This window comes from Schistocerca nitens, chromosome 8 (assembly GCF_023898315.1).
Source record: "Schistocerca nitens isolate TAMUIC-IGC-003100 chromosome 8, iqSchNite1.1, whole genome shotgun sequence".
Taxonomy (NCBI): Eukaryota; Metazoa; Arthropoda; class Insecta; order Orthoptera; family Acrididae; genus Schistocerca; species Schistocerca nitens.
Window position 1 is genome coordinate 418925221 of NC_064621.1, and position 23923 is coordinate 418949143.

Sequence of the window (23923 nt, forward strand, 5' to 3'; positions counted from 1 at the left end):
TGAGGCTGACCTGCTAAAATTCCTCATCTCTAAATATCTTCTCCCAATTAAATTTCCCATGGTCCTTTTCCAAACCCCTGTCACTTTCCTTGATGTTGATCTCATCCTCATCAAATGGCAACTACACACTTCCATCCACATTAAACGGACCAACAAACAACAGTATTTACATTTTGACAGTTGCCATTCTTTCCATGTCAAAAGTTCCCTCCCATGAAGCCTTGGCATCCAAGGCAAACATATTTGTTCGGATGCAGACTCTTTACAGCAAAACACCACCGTTCTCGCTTCAGCCTTCACTGCATGTAATTACCACACCAGCCTAGTTAAAAAGCAGATTTCCCGGGCCATTACATCCAATCCTGGTACTGCTGATGCCTCCAAAACAGCTTCGGAGCACACCATTGATGACTCAGTATTATCCTGGTCTGGAATGTGTTAATTAGCTACTATGGCGGGGCAATGACTTCCTAAAATCATGCCCTGAAATGAGATCCATTCTGTCAGATTTTGCCCGCTACACCTAGAATAGCTTTCCGTCGCCCTCCTAATCTCTGTAATATTCTTGTCAGACCCTATGCTCCTTCTGCACTCGTCTTCATACCCTACGGCTCCTATCCCTGTGACCGTTCCTGCTGCAAGACTTGCCCTATGCGCCCTCCTACCACCAGCTGTAATAGCCCTGTAACTGACAAAACATATACTATCAAAGGGAGAGCCATCTGTGAAACGACATGTCATATACCAGCTGTTATGTAAACACTGTTTGGCCTGCTACATCAGCATGACTACCACCAAATTATCAATTAGGATGAATGGGCATATGCAGAGGGTGTACATTGGCAAGTCATAATATCCTGATGTGGAGCAAGCTCTACAACATGACATTTGTAACCTCGGCACCTGTTTCACCACACACACTATCTTGGTTCTTCTCCCAAATACAACTTTCTCAGAACTCCATGGATGGGAAATAGCACTACAAGAGGTCCGTGGTTCTCACCACTCATTAGGCCTTAATTTATGTTAATTTCTTCTGTCTCAGTATTTCTTCACTGTAACTACTCTTTGCTTCACTCCATTTTAATTTTCTACATTTTCATTGTCTTTCCCGTCTATTTTTCACCATCCCCTTCCCATCTCTGTTATGTACAATGCACTTAGATTTTCACTCATATTAACTCATGCATGATGATGAAGCAGTAATCTCTGTGTACATATTACTCTGTCTTCCACCTTTAAGCTCTCAGGTTCTCAAATCTCATCCAATGCAGTACCCAACAATCAGTCTTTCCTTTTCATCCCCTGCAGTAAGTCTTCCGTGACCAGTGGTTCTGGGCAACTTTCCCCTCTCCAGTTCTTTTCTTTCACCCCTCTTTCTTCCCCTTCAACCCTTCTGCCTGAAGAAGGAGCCACTGGCTCCCAAAGCTTGCCAATAATGACCGGCTTTTATGAGTGTTTTCTGCCGCTGCTTGGTGAGTAGATCTTTTATCTATCCAGTTAAATATTTTTTTTTTTTTTAAGTAGTGAAATACTCCACTAGAACATACGAATATATGGGAATCATGGGGAAAGTACCCAGACAAATCTTCAGTAAATAATGCTAAGTTATTTCTATGAGAACAAAAGCATTATTGTATGTTTGTATTGACTAATGAATGGAAACATTTCACTTAAAAATTCTCTTGCACTTTCGCTCTTGAGGTAGCTATTTGAATTACATCACTAACTGTTTTTTTCTGTTCATTGAGCTTTTACTCAGACACTTGTTTGTTTTGTTTGGTGAGATTACAAGACAAAAAGAAAAGATGTTATGTCTTGCTCTTGTTGCTGCAATAAAATGTGCTATGATCCCCACAAAACAGTCATTCAGCTCAGTAGTGTAACTTTCAGGTCAGTTGGTGATCTACTGTCACAGTAGGTAACAGAAATGAGTAGGACCTTTGTGACTAACTATATTAGATTTTGGGGAGGCAAAATTCCAGTACTGCTGATAGACAATACTAAAAGTTGAAGAAAAAAAAAATCCTAGTTTTCGGAAGAGAAGAGAGATACACTGAGAAAGGTTTGAAAGGAAGAGCATGTCCTCAAATCTCCCAGTTCTCAAAGCTAGGTTAAAGCTTTTTTGTCCCTATGTATGTGTCATCAGTACTGGGATTTTGCCTCCTGGAGGTAAACACTTGACAGCCATTCTATCATGTAATTTTATTTTACTCACATAAATTTCCTTTTTGTATATATTTTTCCCCTGATGTAACAAGAAAAAACACTCAATTTTTGACAATGCAGTGTAATTAGATAAAAAAATCTACTACCCAAACGGCGGAAGAACACACACATAAAAGAAGGTTATAAGCAGGCAAGCTTTCGGAGCCAGTGGCTGCTTCTTCAGGCAGAAGGGTTGAAGGGGAAGGAAAAGGACTGGGGTAGTCTAGGAAAAGGAGTAGATTTCAGGTAAGTCACCCAGAGCTGAAGGTCGGGGGGGTGGTGGGTGACTTATGGGAAGGGATGAGAAGGAAAGACTGATTGTTGGGAACTGCACTGGATGAGATTTGAAAACCTGAGAGCTTAAAGGTGGAAGACATGTTAATATGCAGGACAGTGATTACTGCTAAAACATCATGTATGAGTTAAAAAGAGTGAAAAGCTAAGTGCTCTGTACATAACACAAGGTGGGAGGGGGACAGTGAAAAATAGACAGGTAAGAAAATGAAAGATGTAGAAAACTAAAATGAAGTGAAGAAAGGAATAATTACTGTGAAGAAATGTTGAGATGGAAGAAATTAATGTAAATTAAGGCCATGTGGTGGACGTGGGTGGCTAGAACCAAGGACATGTTGTAGTGCTAGTTCTCTCTCACATGCAGAGTTCTGGGAAAATGCTGTCTGGGGGAAGAAACCAGGGGACACATGTGGTGAAAGAGGCACTGAGTTCATGACTGTCATGTTGTAGAGCATAACAGGTAGCTCTCCCTTTGATAGTATATGTTTTGCCAGTTATGGGCTGGTATAGATATGGAGGAGGGTAAGTCTTGCAGTGGGGACAGTCACAGGGGTAGGAGACGCAGGGTGGGGAGATAGGTGGAGAAGGAGCATAGGGTCTGATTAGAATATTACAGAGACTCGGAGGGCAATGAAAAACTATTCTAGGTCCGCCAAGTATAACCATTGTGGATGATGAACTGCGACTGTGATTTAAATTGGTGATTTATCTGATAATAGATATGCAATGAGTTGCCTTTTTATGATTTATTCAACCATGAACATGTTTTTGAGCCACTGCAGGCTCATCATGAGATGGAGGTGTTACAAGAACATTATGTTATGGACCAATTGTATCTAGATGCAGGGTAAAATGAAGTGTAGCTAAATACCGTGTATATTCGTGTACATAGCTTAATAATGTATGTTATAAGAAGAAATCTGATATGGATAACACAAGGCAGTGTGTTCACCAGCACTGCATCTAGCTACACTTGGTCCACAACATAATGTTCTTGTAACATCTCCATCTGATAATGAGCCTGTAGTGGCTCGAAAACATGTTCATGGTTGAGTAAATCATAAAAAAGCGACAGGTTGCATATCTGTTACCAGATAAATTGCCAGTTTTGTAGGTGGGTAGGCAAAATCTCAGATAGAATGGGTCTCATTTCTGGGCATGATTTTAGGAAGCCATGGCCTTGTCAAAGTAGCAGATTAATACCTTCCATACCAGGACAATACTAAGTGACAAGTGGTGTGCTCCGAAGTTGTTTTTGGGAGGATATGCAGCACCAGAATTGGACATAACAGCCCAGGAAATCTGCTTTTGAACTAGGCCAGTGGGGTAATTACATCCAGTGAAGGGTAAGGTGAGAGTGATGGCGTATTGCTGTAGGAAGTCTGCATTGAACAAGTACATTTGCCTTGAATCACAAGGCTGTATGGGAGAGAACGTTGGACATGGAAAGGATGACTACTGTCAGATTCTAAGTACTGTTGTTTGTTAGTATGCCAGCTACACACTTCTGTCCACATTGAACCTTTCTTTTTCTTAATTTGTATTTATTGACATTAGCTGAATGGAAAATTATCTTTTGTCGAAGTGAACAAGTGACTGCTCGAACACATGTAAAAAAAGGAGCTTAATTTAAAATTATTACATTATAGTTTTTGAATTATCTGTGTACATTTCAATCGAAGTGATGTTTTGCTTTTGCAGTTGTGAAAGAACCACCATTCACTGTCAAGGAATCTGGCTATGCAGGTTTTACACTGCCAATTGAGATTTATTTCAAGACCACTGAAGAGCCAAAAAAATTCCGGTATGAATATGATCTGCACCTTCAACCAGCAGGTCCTCCCATCCACAAGGTCTTTACACACCCATTCACATTTCCAAATCCTGGTGAAGAACTGCGAAGGAGGCTTATAAAGGGTGGTGGTGTAAGTGTTATTAAGTGATTATTATGAGTTTTCAGGTCACATGTTATTGTAAAAATGACGTACTTTACAAATTAGAAAATTCTAGCTGTAATATACTTAATAGATTGAGTAAATCTGACAACTAATCGTATACTGGAGGCAGTGAGTAGTGAATATGCATCGAAACAAGTTTTTGTTACTTCTTGTAATGTATGGTGAATAATATCATAGTTGTGTCATCTAGAAAGAAATACTGTTACCGAGAGGCATCCTTCATAAGATTCATTGATGACAGATATTTTGAATGTTATAAAGTAATGGGAACATTTTGGGAAGGGAAGCTCATAAGGAATTCGTGCTGCAAAATGTTTTTTACATTTACATTCAAAGATGGAACATGTAAAGAGAAACTGTTCATTTGTTTCTGTGTAAAATTAAGTCTCCCTGCAATCATATATTCACAATACCAATGCCAGTGGGTATGAAGGTACATGCAAAATATTCCCTGAGCTCTCTTTTAAGACTTAATTTTCTCTCCCCCACATATTCAGTGGCCATTTGTATTAATGTATACCACTTTAGAACTCGGCAGAATTTCAGTATTGTTTTCTTGTATGTCAGCAAACATGCAACCATTGGTGCCGTTCTTATTCTTGCTCTCTCGTATTGGTACAGCCTTTTGTAAACTAGCACAAAACTGAGTACCAGTTCAATAATGACTAATATATACGCTTGTCGAAAGCTTGTTTACCCACAAGCATTTGTGTGAAATGACTAATTCCTGTGGTACTACACTTGTAAATGTATACAGATGCAGTATTTTTAACACCTTCAGTATGTCTGCTGTACGGTTTACTCCTAACATGGATAAATCAGACTGTACATGGAAACTTATTTTTCTTTACCAGTTCCAATTATACCTCTGTGTCATGTCATCATGTTTTATGTTCTTCCTGGTAGCATTAACTGTTTCTTTGTGCACATATCAATCTTGATTTGAAGTTAATTTGTGATGTTTCATGACATTTTGAGTTCTCTATTAACCCCTTCCATTGTAGGGGCTTGTATTTGAGTTTTATTGTACACATTATATGAAGAACAACTTTCCAAGAGTATTTCTCAAATTTCAAAATTTAAATGTGATACGATGACTAAAGGGTTACCCATACCAATATTTTCTTATTTTTTATCCTTTCAGTATGCTGCACTATTTTTCTGTATCCCTTATATTTCCTTACCACAACCACAGAACTATTAGAGAAGGTGCTCTATGACAATAAGCTCAAATTTCAGAATTTTGCTGATGCCTTTTACATTATTGTCACATTACTTTCTCTTTTTTGAGCAGTTTTTAGTGCTGTATCAATTTGGAGGAGTAGAGCAAGAGGAAGTATAGCAGCAGATGAATATGAACTCGTATGTAATTGTACTGATGATTATCATCTGTACAGTTGTATATACTGCATCTTTGACATTTATAATCATAGAAGTGTAACATACAGGGTTTACTGTACATATTTTTGTTACGTGTAATACAGTTTTTTTGACAGTTTGTCGTTTGTATTCACTAACTTTGCTTCGTGACTGCTGACATACTCGGCAGCTGCAGGTAATATCTTTGTGTGTATAATAGTGTTATCTTTGTACATCATCAGAAACAGAATGCCTGGCCTCATCATCTATACACAATATTTAAAAACTGGTGTAGAACATGGCAGGAATATCATGAGAAAATACTAAAAAATAGTACTTGGAACAGCTTAACATGTTTCATATAGGTATCAGCACAGATAAAAATGGTTTCAGTTGTTCAAACATATTTCGGGCTTGCAGCCGGTCGTCGTTCAATTCCTCACACGATATTTCAACTGGGCACCTGCCAGTTCATCTTCAAGTGAGTCGTCTCAGACTGGCGAAAATGTCCTCCGTTCCACAATATATAGCACACTATAACTATTATGTGCATGCGTCGAAAACTTGATAGATGAACCACACTGCACACCGGCAGTGCCCTCGCTGGTGGAATAGCGGCACTCAATCGCCCTCTGCGTTGCGGAACGGAGAACATTTTCACCAGTCTGCGATGGCTCACCTGAAGATGACTGGCAGGTGCCCAGTTGAAATATCGTGTGAGGAATTCAACGACGACCAGCTGCAAGCCCGAAATTTGTTTGAACAGTCAATTCGCCAGGAAAATTTTAAAATTCACATGATTTCAGTTGTCTAATGTAGATCTACATATTGAAACATTTTTGAAGCTTGAAGCTGCTTTATGTGTGTACACAACACCAGTGGTTGTGTACTCCAAAGAATTCTCCTCAGTCACTACAGTAGGGAAAAATCGTGAATGAGCAGTGTCATATAATGGTATCAGGCATCCAATTTACATGAGTAGATGTAGTTCAGCTTATGAATAATGTAGTTCTTATTTATTTTTACATAATAGTTGCTGTTTTTTATGATACTGGCAAGTCATGGCTGGAATATAAGTACTGGAAGGAGTAAAAGTAATTATTGCCTGATAGTAAGGTGTTGGGTTTTGAGTAGTCAGTAACTATGTAAACAAGACTGGAAAAGTTGCTAAGCTTTTAAATGATGCCCTCCATTAGAGTTCCCTAGTATAAAACACACACACACACACATTCTACTAGTGCTACAGCTTGACAATGGCATGATGTGGGGGGGGGGGGGGGGGTTAGATGGACTAGGTGATGGTAGGAAGGATGTGTGGAGGGAGCGATGCTGGGAAGACTGACAGATGGGAAGGGTGTTAGCAAGCAGATAGGATAGCCACAGGGAGGGCAAATTGTATGTAGCATTAAATGAAGTAGAGGAATAAAGTGAGAGATGAAAATGGAACAGAAAAATAGAGAGACTGTGGGGAGGATGATGTGAGTGAAGGCTGAGTAAAGTGGGGATGCGTGTGGGACAGGGCCTAGAGGAGATTAAAGAGTAGGAAAAGTATGGGATTGAACTAGGGGTGGCAGTCAATGCTGAAACAGCTGGTTTTCGATTGTACAATTTTTTTCATATCCAATCTAATCTGATTATTGAAACCGCTCAAAATAACTGGTTTCTGAAATAACCAATTTTCAATTTTTTATTGCTATTATTTCCAATAATAAATGTTGACTTCAAACAAAGACTGAAAAATTCTAGGATTCTCACAGATTCTTGAATTATCATTTCAACATATATAGAATAAAAATATGAGATAAAATAGGTAAACAAAATAAAACTTTGTCTATCGTTTGATACTTTTCTCGAGAAGTTATAAGAGGTTGAAAACTACAAAAAAATCACCAGTATTCTCTTATTGATTCTAATATTTTTGTAACTCTGTTTTTATTTATTTATTTATTACCTTTTTTTCCATATAGTCACCAACTGGTGACTTTTGCAAACATTATATCATTTTTATACAATTTTTGTACAAACAGTACAACAGTACAACTCTCAATCATGTTATGATTGAGAATTGTACCACTGTTTGGGGATTAGTGATAGTGCTAAAGGATGAAAACTTGGGTTGAAGAACGTTTTTTGAAGTTGTCAGCTTCCAAAGGCTAAAAGGAGGTAAGGGCATACTATGTAGACACTGGTAACACATCAGCTACGTACTGTTTTTATTATAAAGTATGAATGACTTATTGTCTCAGTAATGATAGACCAGGTGTGCACACGTGTTGTCTAATAGGCCATGCCGCACAGCAGCAGCTGTACAAATTCTTATATCCTGTGCTTGTTGCTCATTTCTAACTGTCAAAATTGTTATTGAAATAGCACTGATTGCTTTTCCCATTTTGAATAATAAGCCAATATTTCAAAGGAATGGAAATTTTAGAAATAAACATTACTCATTTAAGAAAACTGTAGTGCCATTATTGTAGCAAATTGATACTGGTTTTTTATTCAGTTATTAGTAAAAACAAAAAATATCTGTACCAACTGAGACCAGACAAATACTGAAATAATTCAAAGAGGCTAGGTGGTCAACTCTGCTCTTCTCCATAGCGTGGCAGTGGCCATCTAATCTGCTTGACAATTTGCTAATATCCTTGCTGAGTTACAACAGAGCTAGTTTGTGGTATGCCTGCCTACACTGCTGCATCTGCTTCTGATATGATATGCTTGTGGCAGGACTGTAATACGATGCATTGGGTGGGTGAGTAGGACAAGTCTTGCACTGAGCCTTCTACAGGTGGATGGGGTGAGAGTAGTCAGACTGTATGCCAGGTATGCTGTAACTTAAGCACAGCCTTCTAAGCGGGTGTTATAATCAACCACATGTCAACCCCAATGAATGGTCATCGCCAAACTGTGACGCAGAGTAGAGTTACCAACCTAGTGACAGAACACAGCATCAAGCTGGCTGCTAACTAACCCATGTTATCTGAATTGTCACCTCCCTGTCCTTCCCCCCTGCCCCCCCCCCCTCCCACTCACCCCCAGAGAAAGCATCTCTGAATGATGTAGATGAGATTTGCCCTTACAATTTGTCTTTTGATCCTGCAGTCCTCTCAGCCTCAGTATCTGATAGCCCCTGTCCCACACTCGTACCCAATGTCCACCTCTGTCCCATGCACTCACTTAACTCATTCTACACTCACACCCTCTTCCTTGTGGTCTTCTTCTTCTTCTTCTTCTTCTTCTTCTGTTCTGTCTTTCCCCCCAGTCCATTCCTTTACCTCTCTGTGCATTTTGTGCAAATCTTCTTACTTTTGCCAGCGGAAGATCACTGGTGCCTTGTTCCTATATCATTTGCATTCTGGTCTGCCTCCCAACTGTCGGCCATCCATCCATCCATCGATCCAACCCTATCTCCCCATCTTCTTTTCGACTCACCCCAACCAACATAACACTTCACCCCAGTCAGCTAGAATAGCTTTAAAAGTCTTCTGTGCTTGTAAATTATGTAAAATAACCTGTAGAGTTCCAAGACTGTACAGCTAAAATTTGCTGGAGTGAAGAGTGCTCACTGGTCAGAGATTCGGGCATTTGATTGTGAAACAAAGCATAAAAGACATTTAATCTTGGCATATATTACAAGTTCCAAATAATTTTCATCTCTCTCACTTTTTTTTCCAAAAATGAACTTAATGTTCAACATCATTATCTTTAGTCTGAAGACTAGTTTGATGTAGCTCTCCACACTAGCCTGTCAGTGCAAGCCTCTTCTCTGCATAATTACTTCAACTTACACTCACTTGAACCTGCATATTGAACTCAAACCTCCCTCTCCCTGTACAATTTTACCTCCCACACCTCTCTCCAGTACCAAATCGACAATTACTTGAGTCTCAGGATGTGCTCTATTAACAACCAATCCTTTCTTTTAGTCAAGTGTGCTGTAAATTTCTTTTCTTCCCAGTTTGATTCAGTACCTTCTCGTAGTTCCGATCAGTCCATCTAATCCTCAGCATTCTTCTGTGGTACCACATTTAGAAAGCTTCTATTCTCTTGTCTGTACTGTTTATTGTGCTTATTCCAATTCTGAACAAGGCTTGCCCCAGCAAATTCCTACAGAAAATGCTTCTAAGCATTTACATTTTTATTTGGTATTACCAGCTTACCCTTATTCAGAAATGCTTTCCATATTATTACCAGCCTGCATTTCACATCCTCTCTATTTCAGCTATCATCAGTTATTTTGCTGCCTGGATTACTCTTAGTATCTCCTTGCCTAATCAGCATTAACTCATGTAATTTGACTACATTGTCTTACCCTTGTTTTATTTTTGTTGATGTTCAGCTTGTAATCTCCTTTTTTATCTATTCGATTCAACTGATCTTCCAAGTCCTTTACCATCATTGACAAAATTGTAGTGTCATTGGCAAGTCTTGAAGGTTTTATTTATTCTTCCTGAATTTTAATTCCCTTTCCAAATTTCTCATTTGTTTCCTTTGCTGCTTGCTCATTGTACAGTCGAATTACATCAGGGATGGGATAAAACCTTTTCTCACTCTCTTCTCACCTAACACTGTCGTGTCCTGTGACTTTTATAATTGCAGTCTGGTTTCTGTGCAGTTAGTAGATAATGTTTTGCCCCTTTTATCTTATCCCTGCTTCCTTCAGAATTTCAATCACTCTTCCAAACAACAGTGGCAAAAAGTACCTCCTCAAGGTAAATGAATTTAATAGGGCAATGGAAAATCTTGGATAAAATACAAGCAGTTAAGTGAGTAAAGACAGCCTTTCACTGTTTGTAGGCGATATTGATCAGTGGACTGCACCAAAAAAAGGATTTCTCAAAAATTGATGTACAGTCGTTGGAAAAATTTCATATTCATGTTGTAAAACAGATTTTGTTGTCTGTCTGAATTGCTTTTATTTCCTTGTTAATATGACCAGTTTCACTGCACCTGAACCATCCTCAAGCCTACATCTATGTCTCAGTTCGTAATCCGAAAGTCACAATACAGTGCATGGCGGAGGGTGTCTTTTACTATTTCAGGTTATTCTCTTTCCCATTCTATACGTAAATGGACTGAGGGAAAAAACGACTTCTGTATCTCTCTATATGACCCCTAATTTCTCTTCTCTTGTCTTTGTGGTCCTTATGTATGTTGGCAGCAGTAGAATCATTCTGCAATCATCCGAAAATGCTGATTCTCTAAATTTTCTCAGTAGTCCAGTATTGAGTCGTGTCCAGAGTTCCTTTCTTGTCTATCCACAAATCAATGAGGTTGCTTCTGTAGGGACAGTTTTGACAGGGCAGGAGGTGTTCCATGTCTTGCACAGCACCACAGTCTCACTTAGCATCATCCATATTATGGTTCAGATGGCTCTGAGCACTATGGGACTTAACTTCTGAGGTCAACAGTCACCTAGAACTTAGAACTACTTAAATCTAACTAACCTAAGGACATCACACACATCCATGTCCGAGGCTGGATTCGAACCTGTGACCGTAGCGGCCGCGCAGTTCCAGACTGTAGCGCCTAGAACCGTTCAGCCACCCCAGCTGGTGTCATCCATGTTACCATGGGTCCAGTTGATAATGTTTGTTTTCACTGGGGCCACTCCTGTTCATAAGCGGTTCAGGGTCCTACATGTTTTCCAGTTTGTGTGAAACTTCCAGCCACTACCTGTGCTGGTGCATAGTCAGGTGGTTGTTCTTCATTGACCTTGTTTTAGAACCTTTTTTGGGATCTCAGTCGTCCAGGCTCATATTCTGTGCCAAAGAGAGGGTGTTGATCATTGGTGGTTTGTCTGGGCCTCTCTTTGAATTCCTGAGATGTTCTACAAGAGCTGGGACTCACAGGACTAGTAAATCTGTAAAGCTTTGCTAGGGCCTTGGGTTTCATACACGCTGTTGTGATTTGACACGTTTCATTAAGGCTTATGTCGACCTTCTTCGCGTGGGTGGATCTCGTCGGCGTACCGGACGGGTGTATTCAGCTGTAGAGAACATAGTGCTTGGGAGGTTGTTCTCAGGATATTAGGTTTTGCTCCCTATTAGCTGTAACAACTTTCCCCAAAATATTTTTTCTTAAGGCCACATTCTGATGGATCTTTTCACAGTGGGGTTTATATGTCAGGGATCTATCCAACATCACATCCCGATAGGTTGGTGTGTTGCAGTGTGGTATTATTCCAGAAAAGACTGAGCTTTCACTTTGCTTGCCAAGATTGAAGGTGCAAAGCGCTTATTTAAGTTTTCGAAGGATTCGGTTTAAGGAAGTTAAAAAAGCGTCTTCATGATACTCACATGTTGATCGGTTTTACCTGTAACAAATCTAGCAGTATGCCTCTGAGTTGCTTCAATGTTTTCCTTTAATGTGACCTGGTTTGGATCCCAAACATTTGAGGAGTGCTCAGAAATAAGTAATACTAGTTTTCTAAATGCTGTCCCCTTAATAGATGAGCTACACTTTCCTAGAATTCTCCCAGTAAACCCAAGTCAACTATTTGCTTTCCATTTTGTCAGTCTCACATGCTTATTCCATTTCATATCATTTTAAAACTTTATACATTGTTATTTAACTGATGTGAGTGCGTCAAGCAGCACACCACGAATATTGTATTCATATTCAATTGCATTGACTAAGATTTTTCTACATGTAAAGCAAGCTGCAATTCATCTCACCAAATATAAATTCTTTCTACATCATCTTCCTGCAGTCGCTCAACAACACTTTCTCGCACACTCCAGTATCATCAACAATCTGTTACAGATTCCTGTTCACCGTATTCCTCAAATATTTATGTACATAGAAAACATGAGTGGTCCTATCACAGTTCCCTGGGGCATTCCTGTTGATGTTCTTGTCTCTGACGAACACTCACTGTCCAGGACAACATACTTACCTAACAAGTCTTCAAGCCACTCATATATCTGAGAACATATTCCATATGGTTGGATGTTCGTTAACAGTCAGCACTATTGCATGTGTCAATGCTTTCTGGCAATCGAGGAATATGGGATGTGCTGTTGGCCTTTATCCATGGTTTTCAGGCTACTGTATGAGGAAAAGGCAAGCTAACTTTCATATGAGCATGCTTTCTTAACCTGTGCTGATTTACAGAGAGAAGTTTCTCTTTCTCAACGGAATTTATTATATTTGAACTTTAAATGTGCTCAAGAATTGTATATCAAACCAATGTTAGGGATATCGGGCTATAATTTTATACATCCATTATTTTACCCTTCTTATATACAGGAGTCACCTACACTTTTTCCAGTCACTTGAGACTTGGTGCTTGACAAGAGATTCTTAATGAATGCAAGCTAAGTAAGGAGTTAATGCCAAAAGGTACTATGTGTAAAACAGATTGGAACTCCATTGGGGCCTGACAACTTTCAATTGCTTCTCAACACCAGGATGCCTATTACTATGTCCTCCATACAGGAGACTATGCAAAGATACAAAACTCTCTACAATGCTCCCTTGTGAATGCATATTGAATGTGATACATTTTATCTATTGATTAAAATAAAATAAGTAACCACAATATACTCTATGATTTGCAACACTGCTATTATATCAGATCTAAAATCAAATGTATCAGAATGTGTATGATTGCATCGGTTACCAGAGTAACCTATCCAAATTACGAGAGTCAGTCAGAAAGTAATGTCTCCAATTTTTTTGTTTATGTTTTACAAGGAGAGAAAATTCCATACACATAAGATAACCGCTCCAAAGTTCACAATTAATTTTTCACCATATCTGTCAACACTTTCTTCCACCTTGAAACAAGGGCATGTATAACTGTGCAGTAAGTGTCATTAGCCCTACTCCTCAGCCACTGGTGCACAGAACTTTTCGAGGTCTCTACATCTTCAAAGTGATACCCCCAATGAACATGTTGGATTGGGATGAACAGATGAAAGTCTGTTGTTGCTAGGTCAGGGCAAGACTTCCCAGCCAGTTTTTGCAATATGCTAGTGGTGAAATGAGAATGGTGTGGGGTCTTGCACTGTCGGGCAAAAGAAGAACATTTTCGATAATTTTTGGTGGGTGAAAGCTATGAAGACATGCTTTCAAGTGCTTGAGGTTTTTCATGTAGTGGGTAGTATATTGTGTATCCTGTTGCACTGCTGTCACTGGTCGGCCACTCTATGTTGCAACAGCCAAATGTGTTCATTCTTCAGCTTTTCTACGGTGATGAACCGACTGTCTAATGCTGCTGATGTCCACCATAGCATTTCCATGCACCTTCTTCAGCCTTTCTTGAATGTGATGGGGCAGTTCATCTTCTGCAGTACAGAATTCAGTCATAAAATGCTGTCTTATATAGTACGCACAGAATAACATGGCTGGTAGATGTGCAATCGGCAGGGCATGTATAGGGAAAGTGGTAGTGGTGGCAGTTATGGGCAGGTGCTGTAGGGAAAATGCCAAGTGCTGGAAGGGAAGTGCCATTCTAAACTGAAGCCCTTTTGTAAATATTAAGTGGAGCTCCTCCACGCCTACACTTGCACGTTGACCATTGAAAAAGATCTACTGTCATATCTGTTTTGGTTAGTATCTAAAAAGACTCTGCTGAAAGTGCAACAAAAACGAGTTATTTTCTCCTGACTTGTTAACATTTGTAACTTTCAGAGAAGCGTTTTGCCAAAACACAGTGGAATTTATACAGTGTCACCTCCCCACAGACCATGGATCTTTCCATTGGCGGGGAGGCTTGCGTGCCTCAGCAATACATATAGCCATATCATAGGTGCAACCACAGTAGAGGGGCATCTGTTGAGAGGCCAGACAAAGTGTGGTTCCTGAAGAGGGGCAGCAACCTTTTCAGTAGTTGTAGGGGCAATAGTATGATTGACTGATCTGGCCTTGTAACATCAACCAAAGCGGTCTTTCTGTGCTGGTACTGTGAACAACTGAAAGGAAGGAGAAACTAAAGCTATAATTTTCCCCGAGAGCACGCAGCTTTACTGTGTGGTTAAATGATGATAGTTTCTTGGGTAAAATATTGCTGAGGTAAAATAGTCCCCCATTCGGATCTTTGGGCAGGGGCTACTCAGGAGGTCATCATTATAGGAAAAACAAAATTGGATTTCTAAGGATCACAGTGTGGAATGTCAGATCCCTTAACCGGACAGGTACATTAGAAAATTTAAAAAGAGAAATGGATAGGTTGAAGTTAGGTATTATGCGAATTAGTGAAGTTCAGTGGCAGGAGGAACAAGATTTCTGGTCAGGTGAATACAGGGCTATAAATACAAAGTCAAATATGGGTAAATGAAGGAGTAGGTTTAATAATGAATTAAAAGAAATAGGAATGTGGATAAGCTACTACATACAGCATACTGAACGCATTACTGTAGCCTAGATAGGCAAAAAGCCCATGCCTACCACAGTAGAACAAATATATATGCCAACTAGCTCTGCAGATGATGAAGAGATTGAAGAAATGTATGATGCAATAAAAGAAATTATTAAGATAGTTCAGGGAGATGAAAATTTAATAGCCATGTCGGACTGGAATCCAATAGTAGGAAAAGGAAGAGAAGGAAAAGTAGTAGGTGAATATGGACAGGGGTAAGGAATGAAAGAGGAAGCCACCTGATAGAATTTTGCATAGAGCACAACTTAGTCATAGCTAACATTTCATTTAAGATTCATGAAAGAATGTTGTATACGTGGAGGAGGCCTGGAGACACTGTAAGGTTTCAGATAGATTATACAGGGTGTACATAGAGTCCAGGAACACTTTCAGTTATTTATTGCACAAGAACCAAACATTGTACAGATATCATATGTATGTCGTCAAAAGGATGTAGGTTGCAGTAATTACTCAGACATGTAGAGGCTTGCAGAGGATAGAGTAGCATGGAGGGCTACATCAAACCAGTCTCTGGACTGAAGACCACAACAACAATACCTCACTAACATGCTGTACAGATACAGTTGTGATAAGTGAGAAACTCAGGACTAGTAAGGAAAATAGCTTTTGAAAAAGCACATCCTTGGTTTAAAAAAAAAAATAAATAAATAAAATAAACTTGTAATGTCTTCACTTATGCTGTTCCAAAACTCACTACATTTCTTGTTTCACCAGCTATCAGTGGCCTGTAAAAATTATATTTGTTCATCAAAAAAGTCTGTAGTTAGTGGAATAACACAGTCGATAATGAAGTTTTGCATTTAATCCAATGGTAAAATACTCTCCTGTTTCCATGCTGTTGTTTGCCAAAATCTCATTTCGATATCTCAAACAGCTTATTAAATATGAGGGATGTTGTGGATATTTCATTCTAGTTTTATCACAGACCCACACAATCAGAAATGAGTGTGCTACATCAGATTGGTTTTCTCAAGTTTGGTGACAGAGACCTCCATCCAAGTCTAAAGAAAAATTCAAGATGTTATATAAATTTCATGCACAGCAATATTTTATGTAATATACACCACATGCAAAATTATAGCGACCCCTGTGTTTCATTGCAAACTTTTTTGAATTTTGCACAGTGTCTTACTTAAATTGAAATATCATGAGAACTACGGTCATTAATGAAATGATGGGTGCGCCATTGTGGAGCTGAGCTATAAAGATACTAGTAATGCAAAAATGATTTTTTTACGTTATAGTTTCTGTAAAATTGTTCAAGGAAGATTACAGGTCATGCATGTCAATTCTGTTGTTGCCGACCAGTTGAAAGCAGTCAAACGATGTTGGCCTCCCCTTCTAAACAAACGAATGAACTCTCCAAGTGCTTCCGACAAAAATTGGTTACTGCACATCGACCACCATATCCAATGCAGACTCTACATACATCAGTGTGAGCCATTTTCTAATCTTATACAAGGCTGCCATCTATTGATGTAGAATGTTGTTACTGGAGTAGGCTGCAGAAGGCGGTTTATGAAAGTGTGCAAAATCCTTGATAAGTACATTACCAAATAAATGAAAGATGAAAAAAGTAGGAGGCATTTCTTTCTTTCTAGGTCTTATATCAGCAAAAATTTACATGCTACCTCATAGGATAACATAGTGGCCTTGTAGAATCTACTTTTATATGAAATAGAGGCTGGGGGAAAAAATGATGGGTGGGAATACATGACTTTCAGCCGTGCAGGATATTGTTGTAATGCAATGCCTTAAGTTTAAAATTTGTGCCAGACCATGACTCAAAGCCAGCACAAGTTTTTAACTTTCACCATTGCATTACCACAATGCCCTGTGTGGCTGGAAGTCATGAATTCCTACCAATCCTTTCCCTTTCTTTCCCTGTCCTCTATTTCATATAAATATATGCACCAGACACATCATCATGAGTGGTGTCTGTTCTGTCAGACATACCTGAAAGAAAAGACACCACTCAAATACATACATAAAATCTACATTGTACTTATAGCACACAAGTCAACTACCAGCAGGTGGCACCTGGTACTTGTGCCACATATGAATAAAAACTAAATTTATAAAATTAATAGATAATAATTTTTCTTTGTTGAGAATTCTGTTCTTGGGAAATCTTTATTACAATGTGTGGTTTTTTAGGAATAAAAACGTTATAAAAAGTCACAAAAATATGTAATTCGATTGGCACAGTTGGTATAATATCAGTGTTGCATATCGTAGAGTATATGTTGATCAGTTATTGTATTTTTATCTATTAAACTGAGAATGTTTTGGGTGAACTAAAATCACTAATTTCAATAAGAAAATTAAAACAATCTAGACAGACAAAACAATCTGTTTTACTGGAAGAAGGAGTTGAGCATTGTACTCAGCTGTCAAACATTCAGCCTGCTCCTCCCCCCTCTAATAGCATGACATGCACTTTGTACACTCATGTGCAGTATCTCATTCCCTCCTATGCGTTGTTATTCTCTGAAAAAGAGTGTAAGTTCGACAGTTTTTGACTCCTTCTTATGTATAGTGAATGGTTCTCTTAACTCATTCTGTTCCAAAGTCCTACAATAGTCAAGTTTTAGTAATGAAATTCCTGTTTGCTATTTTTAAAATGGCATACTGAGGTTGCTTCATGTTTCTGCTGTTGTATAATGCAGTGGTTGTGCCCTACAATTGATGTACACATCATCTTGAGCATCTTATGTTATTTATTTAGTATTCACAGCTATAGCAGAGAAATCGACTTGCAACTCTCCCCCTGCCACTTCATTCAGCAGTTGTTATTGTACATAAGTGTTATTTATTTGTAACAATGTTTAAATTTTCGCTTTTAAATCTCACATAAAAATTTTTGCTTAAGAAAATGGGAACATTGGAATTTAATGCATCACAGAAATTAAAATGGGGAAGTGATGGTTTAAGTTGAACTTGGTACAAGAAAAGAGAAAAAATTCTTAATAGGATATTACTAATTTAAAAATTTCTCACTTGGTTAACAGACATTTGAATTCAGGGTATTTTGTACCTGCTGTCTCTAGTGTTGTACGGGAACCAATGCCCTGTAGGCAAGCTGCAGTGACCACGTGATGGTCAACCCTGTCGTTCAGACAGTTTGCCAGAATGAACTTGATAAGTTTGAAGTGGCCTTGGAAAGAAATCTGAGAAAATCATTGCACCATGTAGCACTTCAGAGTGGTGTGTAATTAGTATCAGCTCTCACAGCTGTGCTATCAGCAAAAACACACCATAATACTGTCATAGACACATTGGTGTGCATGGAATAAATCTAGGTCTTTTCGTTAGCTATTAGTTCCTTGAAATATGGTTGCAGTATATTGTTTACATACCGTTCAGCAGGTATGGTTTGATGGAAAATATCTGTCTAATTATTTGTCTTGCTGTGACTGCACACTGCACTCATGTTTTTACATCATGCAGAGGCTCTTGGTGTGACTGATAAGGATTTTCTAAAACTTTTTAAAAAAAATTATAAAAAATGTTAACTCTCTTCATTGTAGAAAACACATTACTTTACATTTGACTGTTAGTTTTGGTTGCTAAACAACAATCTTCAGATCATTGAGAGTAACAAGAAAAAGAAAATTGTCCTAGGTTAAATTGACTTCAACAATCTTTAAAAACATACATTATTTTGGAGTAATGAACATTAAATTCTATAACATATCACCCGTGGTCAAGTCTGTCTGCCCACATTGTAGGTCCGAATGACATCATCTAATAAAATATCTCAGCAATATAAAAATAAATGGAAAATAGCTATCAGGTCAATATGAACAAACAATTTCAATATATTGTAGAAAAAAACAAAAAGAAATAATAAAAACATATCATACTCACTGATAAGCCGAGTTAAACATTGTTGGCTATATAAATGAAGTTGCAAAGTGTAATTGTGAATCCTTGAGGAAAACAGAACATAATCTTTTCTTAAAAATGAAGGCACTAGAACAAATTAAAAGCATAAATTAATTTAAAAACAAATGAACACGAGAAATGTAAAATATAAAGAAACATACTGTGCTTATTAAGAAGTGTGTCTGAGTGTAATTTTTGCCAATTTTTTAAGGTGTCACAAGCACAGACAGAATTTAGTGTTCTAATGATTCTGCTTGTGTCTGTGTCTGTGTATGTGCGGATGGATATGTGTGTGTGTGCGAGTGTATACCTGTCCTTTTTTCCCACTAAGGTAAGTCTTTCTGCTCCCGGGATTGGAATGACTCCTTACCCTCTCCCTTAAAATTCTGCACCCCTACGTTGTACCTTCTTCCTAAAATTCACAAACCCAATCATCCCGGTCGTCCCATTGTAGCTGGCTACCAAGCCCCCACAGAACGTATCTCTGCCTACGTAGATCAACACCTTCAACCCATTACATGCAGTCTCCAATCCTTCATCAAAGACACCAACCACTTTCTCGAACGCCTGGAATCCCTACCCAGTCTGTTACCCCCGGAAACCATCCTTGTAACCATTGATGCCACTTCCTTATACACAAATATTCCGCATGTCCAGGGCCTCGCTGCGATGGAGCACTTCCTTTCACACCGATCACCTGCCACCCTACCAAAAACCTCTTTCCTCATTACCTTAGCCAGCTTCATCCTGACCCACAACTTCTTCACATTCGAAGGCCAGACATACCGACAATTAAAGGGAACAGCCATGGGCACCAGGATGGCCCCCTCGTACGCCAACCTATTCATGGGTCGCTTAGAGGAAGCCTTCTTGGTTACCCAGGCCTGCCAACCCAAAGTTTGGTACAGATTTATTGATGACATCTTCATGATCTGGACTCACAGTGAAGAAGAACTCCAGAATTTCCTCTCCAACCTCAACTCCTTTGGTTCCATCAGATTCACCTGGTCCTACTCCAAATCCCATGCCACTTTCCTTGACGTTGACCTCCACCTGTCCAATGGCCAGCTTCACACGTCCGTCCACATCAAACCCACCAACAAGCAACAGTACCTCCATTATGACAGCTGCCACCCATTCCACATCAAACGGTCCCTTCCCTACAGCCTAGGTCTTCGTGGCAAACAAATCTGCTCCAGTCCCGAATCCCTGAACCATTACACCAACAACCTGAAAACAGCTTTCGCATCCCGCAACTACCCTCCCGACCTGGTACAGAAGCAAATAACCAGAGCCACTTCCTCATTTCCTCAAACCCAGAACCTCCCACAGAAGAACCCTAAAAGTGACCCACTTGAGACAGGATACATTCCGGGACTGGATCAGACTCTGAATGTGGCTCTCCAGCAGGGATACGACTTCCTCAAATCCTGGCCTGAAATGAGATCCATCCTTCATGAAATCCTCCCCACTCCACCAAGAGTGTCTTTCTGCCGTCCACCTAACCTTCGTAACCTCTTAGTTCATCCCTATGAAATCCCCAAACCACCTTCCCTACCCTCTGGTTCCTTCCCTTGTAACCGCCCCCAGTGTAAAACCTGTCCCATGCACCCTCCCACCACCACTTACTCCAGTCCTGTAACCCGGAAGGTGTACACGATCAAAGGCAGAGCCACATGTGAAAGCACCCACGTGATTTTCCAACTGACCTGCCTACACTGTGAAGCTTTCTATGTGGGAATGACCAGCAACAAACTGTCCATTCGCATGAATGGACACAGGCAGACAGTGTTTGTTGGTAATGAGGATCACCCTGTGGCTAAACATGCCTTGGTGCACGGCCAGCACATCTTGGCATGGTGGTACAGCGTCCGGATTATCTGGATACTTCCCACTAACACCAACCTGTCAGAACTCCGGAGATGGGAACTTGCCCTTCAGTATATCCTCTCTTCTCGTTATCCGCCAGGCCTCAATCTCCGCTAATTTCAGTTTGCCGCCGCTCATACCTCACCTGTCTTTCAACATCATCTTTGCCTCTGTTCCTCCTGCCTCGACTGACATCTCTGCCCAAACTCTTTACCTTTACGTATGTCTGCTTCTGTCTGAGTATGTGCGGATGGATATGTGTGTGTGTGCGAGTGTATACCTGTCCTTTTTTCCCCCTAAGGTAAGTCTTTCCGCTCCCGGGATTGGAATGACTCCTTACTCTCTCCCTTAAAACCCACATCCTTTCGTCTTTCCCTCTCCTTCCCTCTCAATATATATATATATATATATATATATATATATATATATATATATATATATATATATATATATATATGGTTATAATAGAGGGAAACATTGCACGCAGGAAAAATATATCTAAAAACAAAGATGATGTGACTTACCAAATGAAAGTGCTGGCAGGTCGACAGACACACAAACGAACACAAACATACACACAAAATTCAAGCTTTCGCAACAAACTGTTGCCTCATCAGGAAAGAGGGAAGGAGAGGGAAAGACGAAAGGATGTGGGTTTTAAGGGAGAAGGTAAGGAGTCATTCCAATCCCGGGAGCGGAAAGACCTACCTTAGGGGGAAAAAAGGACGGGTATACACTCGCACACACACACATATCCATCCACACATATACAGACACAAGCAGACATCTCACAAGCAGACATATTTAAAGACAAAAAGTCTTTGTCTTTAAATATGTCTGCTTGTGAGATGTCTGCTTGTGTCTGTATATGTGTGGATGGATATGTGTGTGTGTGCGAGTGTATACCCGTCCTTTTTTCCCCCTAAGGTAGGTCTTTCCGCTCCCAGGATTGGAATGACTCCTTACCTTCTCCCTTAAAACCCACATCCTTTCGTCTTTCCCTCTCCTTCCCTCTTTCCTGATGAGGCAACAGTTTGTTGCGAAAGCTTGAATTTTGTGTGTATGTTTGTGTTCGTTTGTGTGTCTGTCGACCTGCCAGCACTTTCATTTGGTAAGTCACATCATCTTTGTATATATATATATATATATATATATATATATATATATATATATATATATATATAAAAAGAAAGATGATGAGACTTACCAAACAAAAGCGCTGGCAGGTCGATAGACACACAAACAAACACAAATATACACACAAAATTCAAGCTTTCGCAACAAACTGTTGCCTCATCAGGAAAGAGGGAAGGAGAGGGAAAGACGAAAGGATGTGGGTTTTAAGGGAGAGGGTAAGGAGTCATTCCAATCCCGGGAGCGGAAAGACTTACCTTAGGGGGAAAAAAGGACAGGTATACACTCGCACACACACACATATCCATCCACAGATACAGACACAAGCAGACATATATGTCTGCTTGTGTCTGTCTGTGTCTGTATGTGTGGATGGATATGTGTGTGTGTGCGAGTGTATACCTGTCCTTTTTTCCCCCTAAGGTAAGTCTTTCCGCTCCCGGGATTGGAATGACTCCTTACCCTCTCCCTTAAAACCCACATCCTTTCGTCTTTCCCTCTCCTTCCCTCTTTCCTGATGAGGCAACAGTTTGTTGCGAAAGCTTGAATTTTGTGTGTATATTTGTGTTTGTTTGTGTGTCTATCGACCTGCCAGCGCTTTTGTTTGGTAAGTCTCATCATCTTTCTTTTTAGATATATTTTTTCCAAGTGGAATGTTTCCCTCTGTTAAGTGGTAAGTGGTGGTGGGAGGGTGCATGGGACAGGTTTTACACCTGTTATTTCTGAACATACACATTTAGAAAAGACACTCAGTGTGATGCGGTGGAGTCAGGTCAAAATATTGGAGAGAACTGTCCAGATATTGGAGTGTCCAAAATATTGTTGGTGTCTTAGTGGCTGAGTGAGTTATCTGACAAGGTGGAATGGTGTCACATAACAGCAGTATTTGGTTTAACCTAAGCTTCAAGCTTTTTCTTTTAAATAATTTCTATCAAACTATAAACCTAATTGAGCAACGAGATCAGAGATCGTATTCAGGTATTTTGGCCATCTAAAGGATACAACATGTAGTATCATCACTATTTAGTACTTCGTCCAAGACTTTCATTTTTATTCATTTTCATCGTGGAAAGAACAAAGTTTAATAAGTGTTCAATAAATTCCTTTTTTTATGGCAGCTGGAATGGCCTACCAAATGTTTTCTCGGGCCCTCAGGGCAGGATCTTACCAATTCCCTCATATAATCCATTTCATTTCAACACATATGTTTTTGGTAAGAATTGGATCTGAGGTGGAAGTAAACCATTCAAGGACAACTTACTATAGTTATGTATTTCAAACCATGTTTGTTCCAATATTGAAATTTGTGTGGAACGTTGGTTCTGCTTGAAACATGCTACTTCCTCAGGATATAAATCTTTCACTGAAGAGTATGTTAAGCAACAACAACTAGACAACTATTTGCTGCAGAAAATACTGGTTCATTGAAAAATTATTAAATTTTGCAGTTTTGATTGAGATTGTTGTTTACCATAGAGTGTCTGCTTGATGGCTGCACATTGGCTTTTTGCAGACAAAAAAACATAGGAAAATCATATCCATCAACTGAGGAAACACTGTAATTCATTAATTCTTTCATTCATGTGTCCCATTATTTTGTAACAATTATTGCATACCACATCTTCATGGTATTACTATGATCATGTTGTTACTCTTACAAAAATGTACTGTTTGGATGGATTATGTGATCAGTGCATTCCATGCTACAAATTTGTACCATAAAAAGGTCCTACATTCCAAGACAACATTACTCTCAAAGTCACATTGGTAGCTTTCTTCTGGTTGGACCAATATACAGATGGAATTGGAAAGCTCACAAGTCTACTTC

The 23923-nt window shown here is 39.4% G+C and overlaps 1 protein-coding gene across 2 annotated transcripts in view; it reads left to right on the forward strand.

The window, feature by feature from the left end:
* Positions 1–23923, forward strand: part of LOC126198872 (protein AF-9) — a 104742-nt gene that overhangs the window by 25148 nt on the left and 55671 nt on the right. For both annotated transcript variants that reach the window (XM_049935473.1, XM_049935474.1), the window contains exon 3: positions 4204–4427. In XM_049935473.1, coding sequence (XP_049791430.1) covers positions 4204–4427 — 224 coding nt within the window. The remainder of the gene's footprint in view (positions 1–4203; positions 4428–23923) is intronic.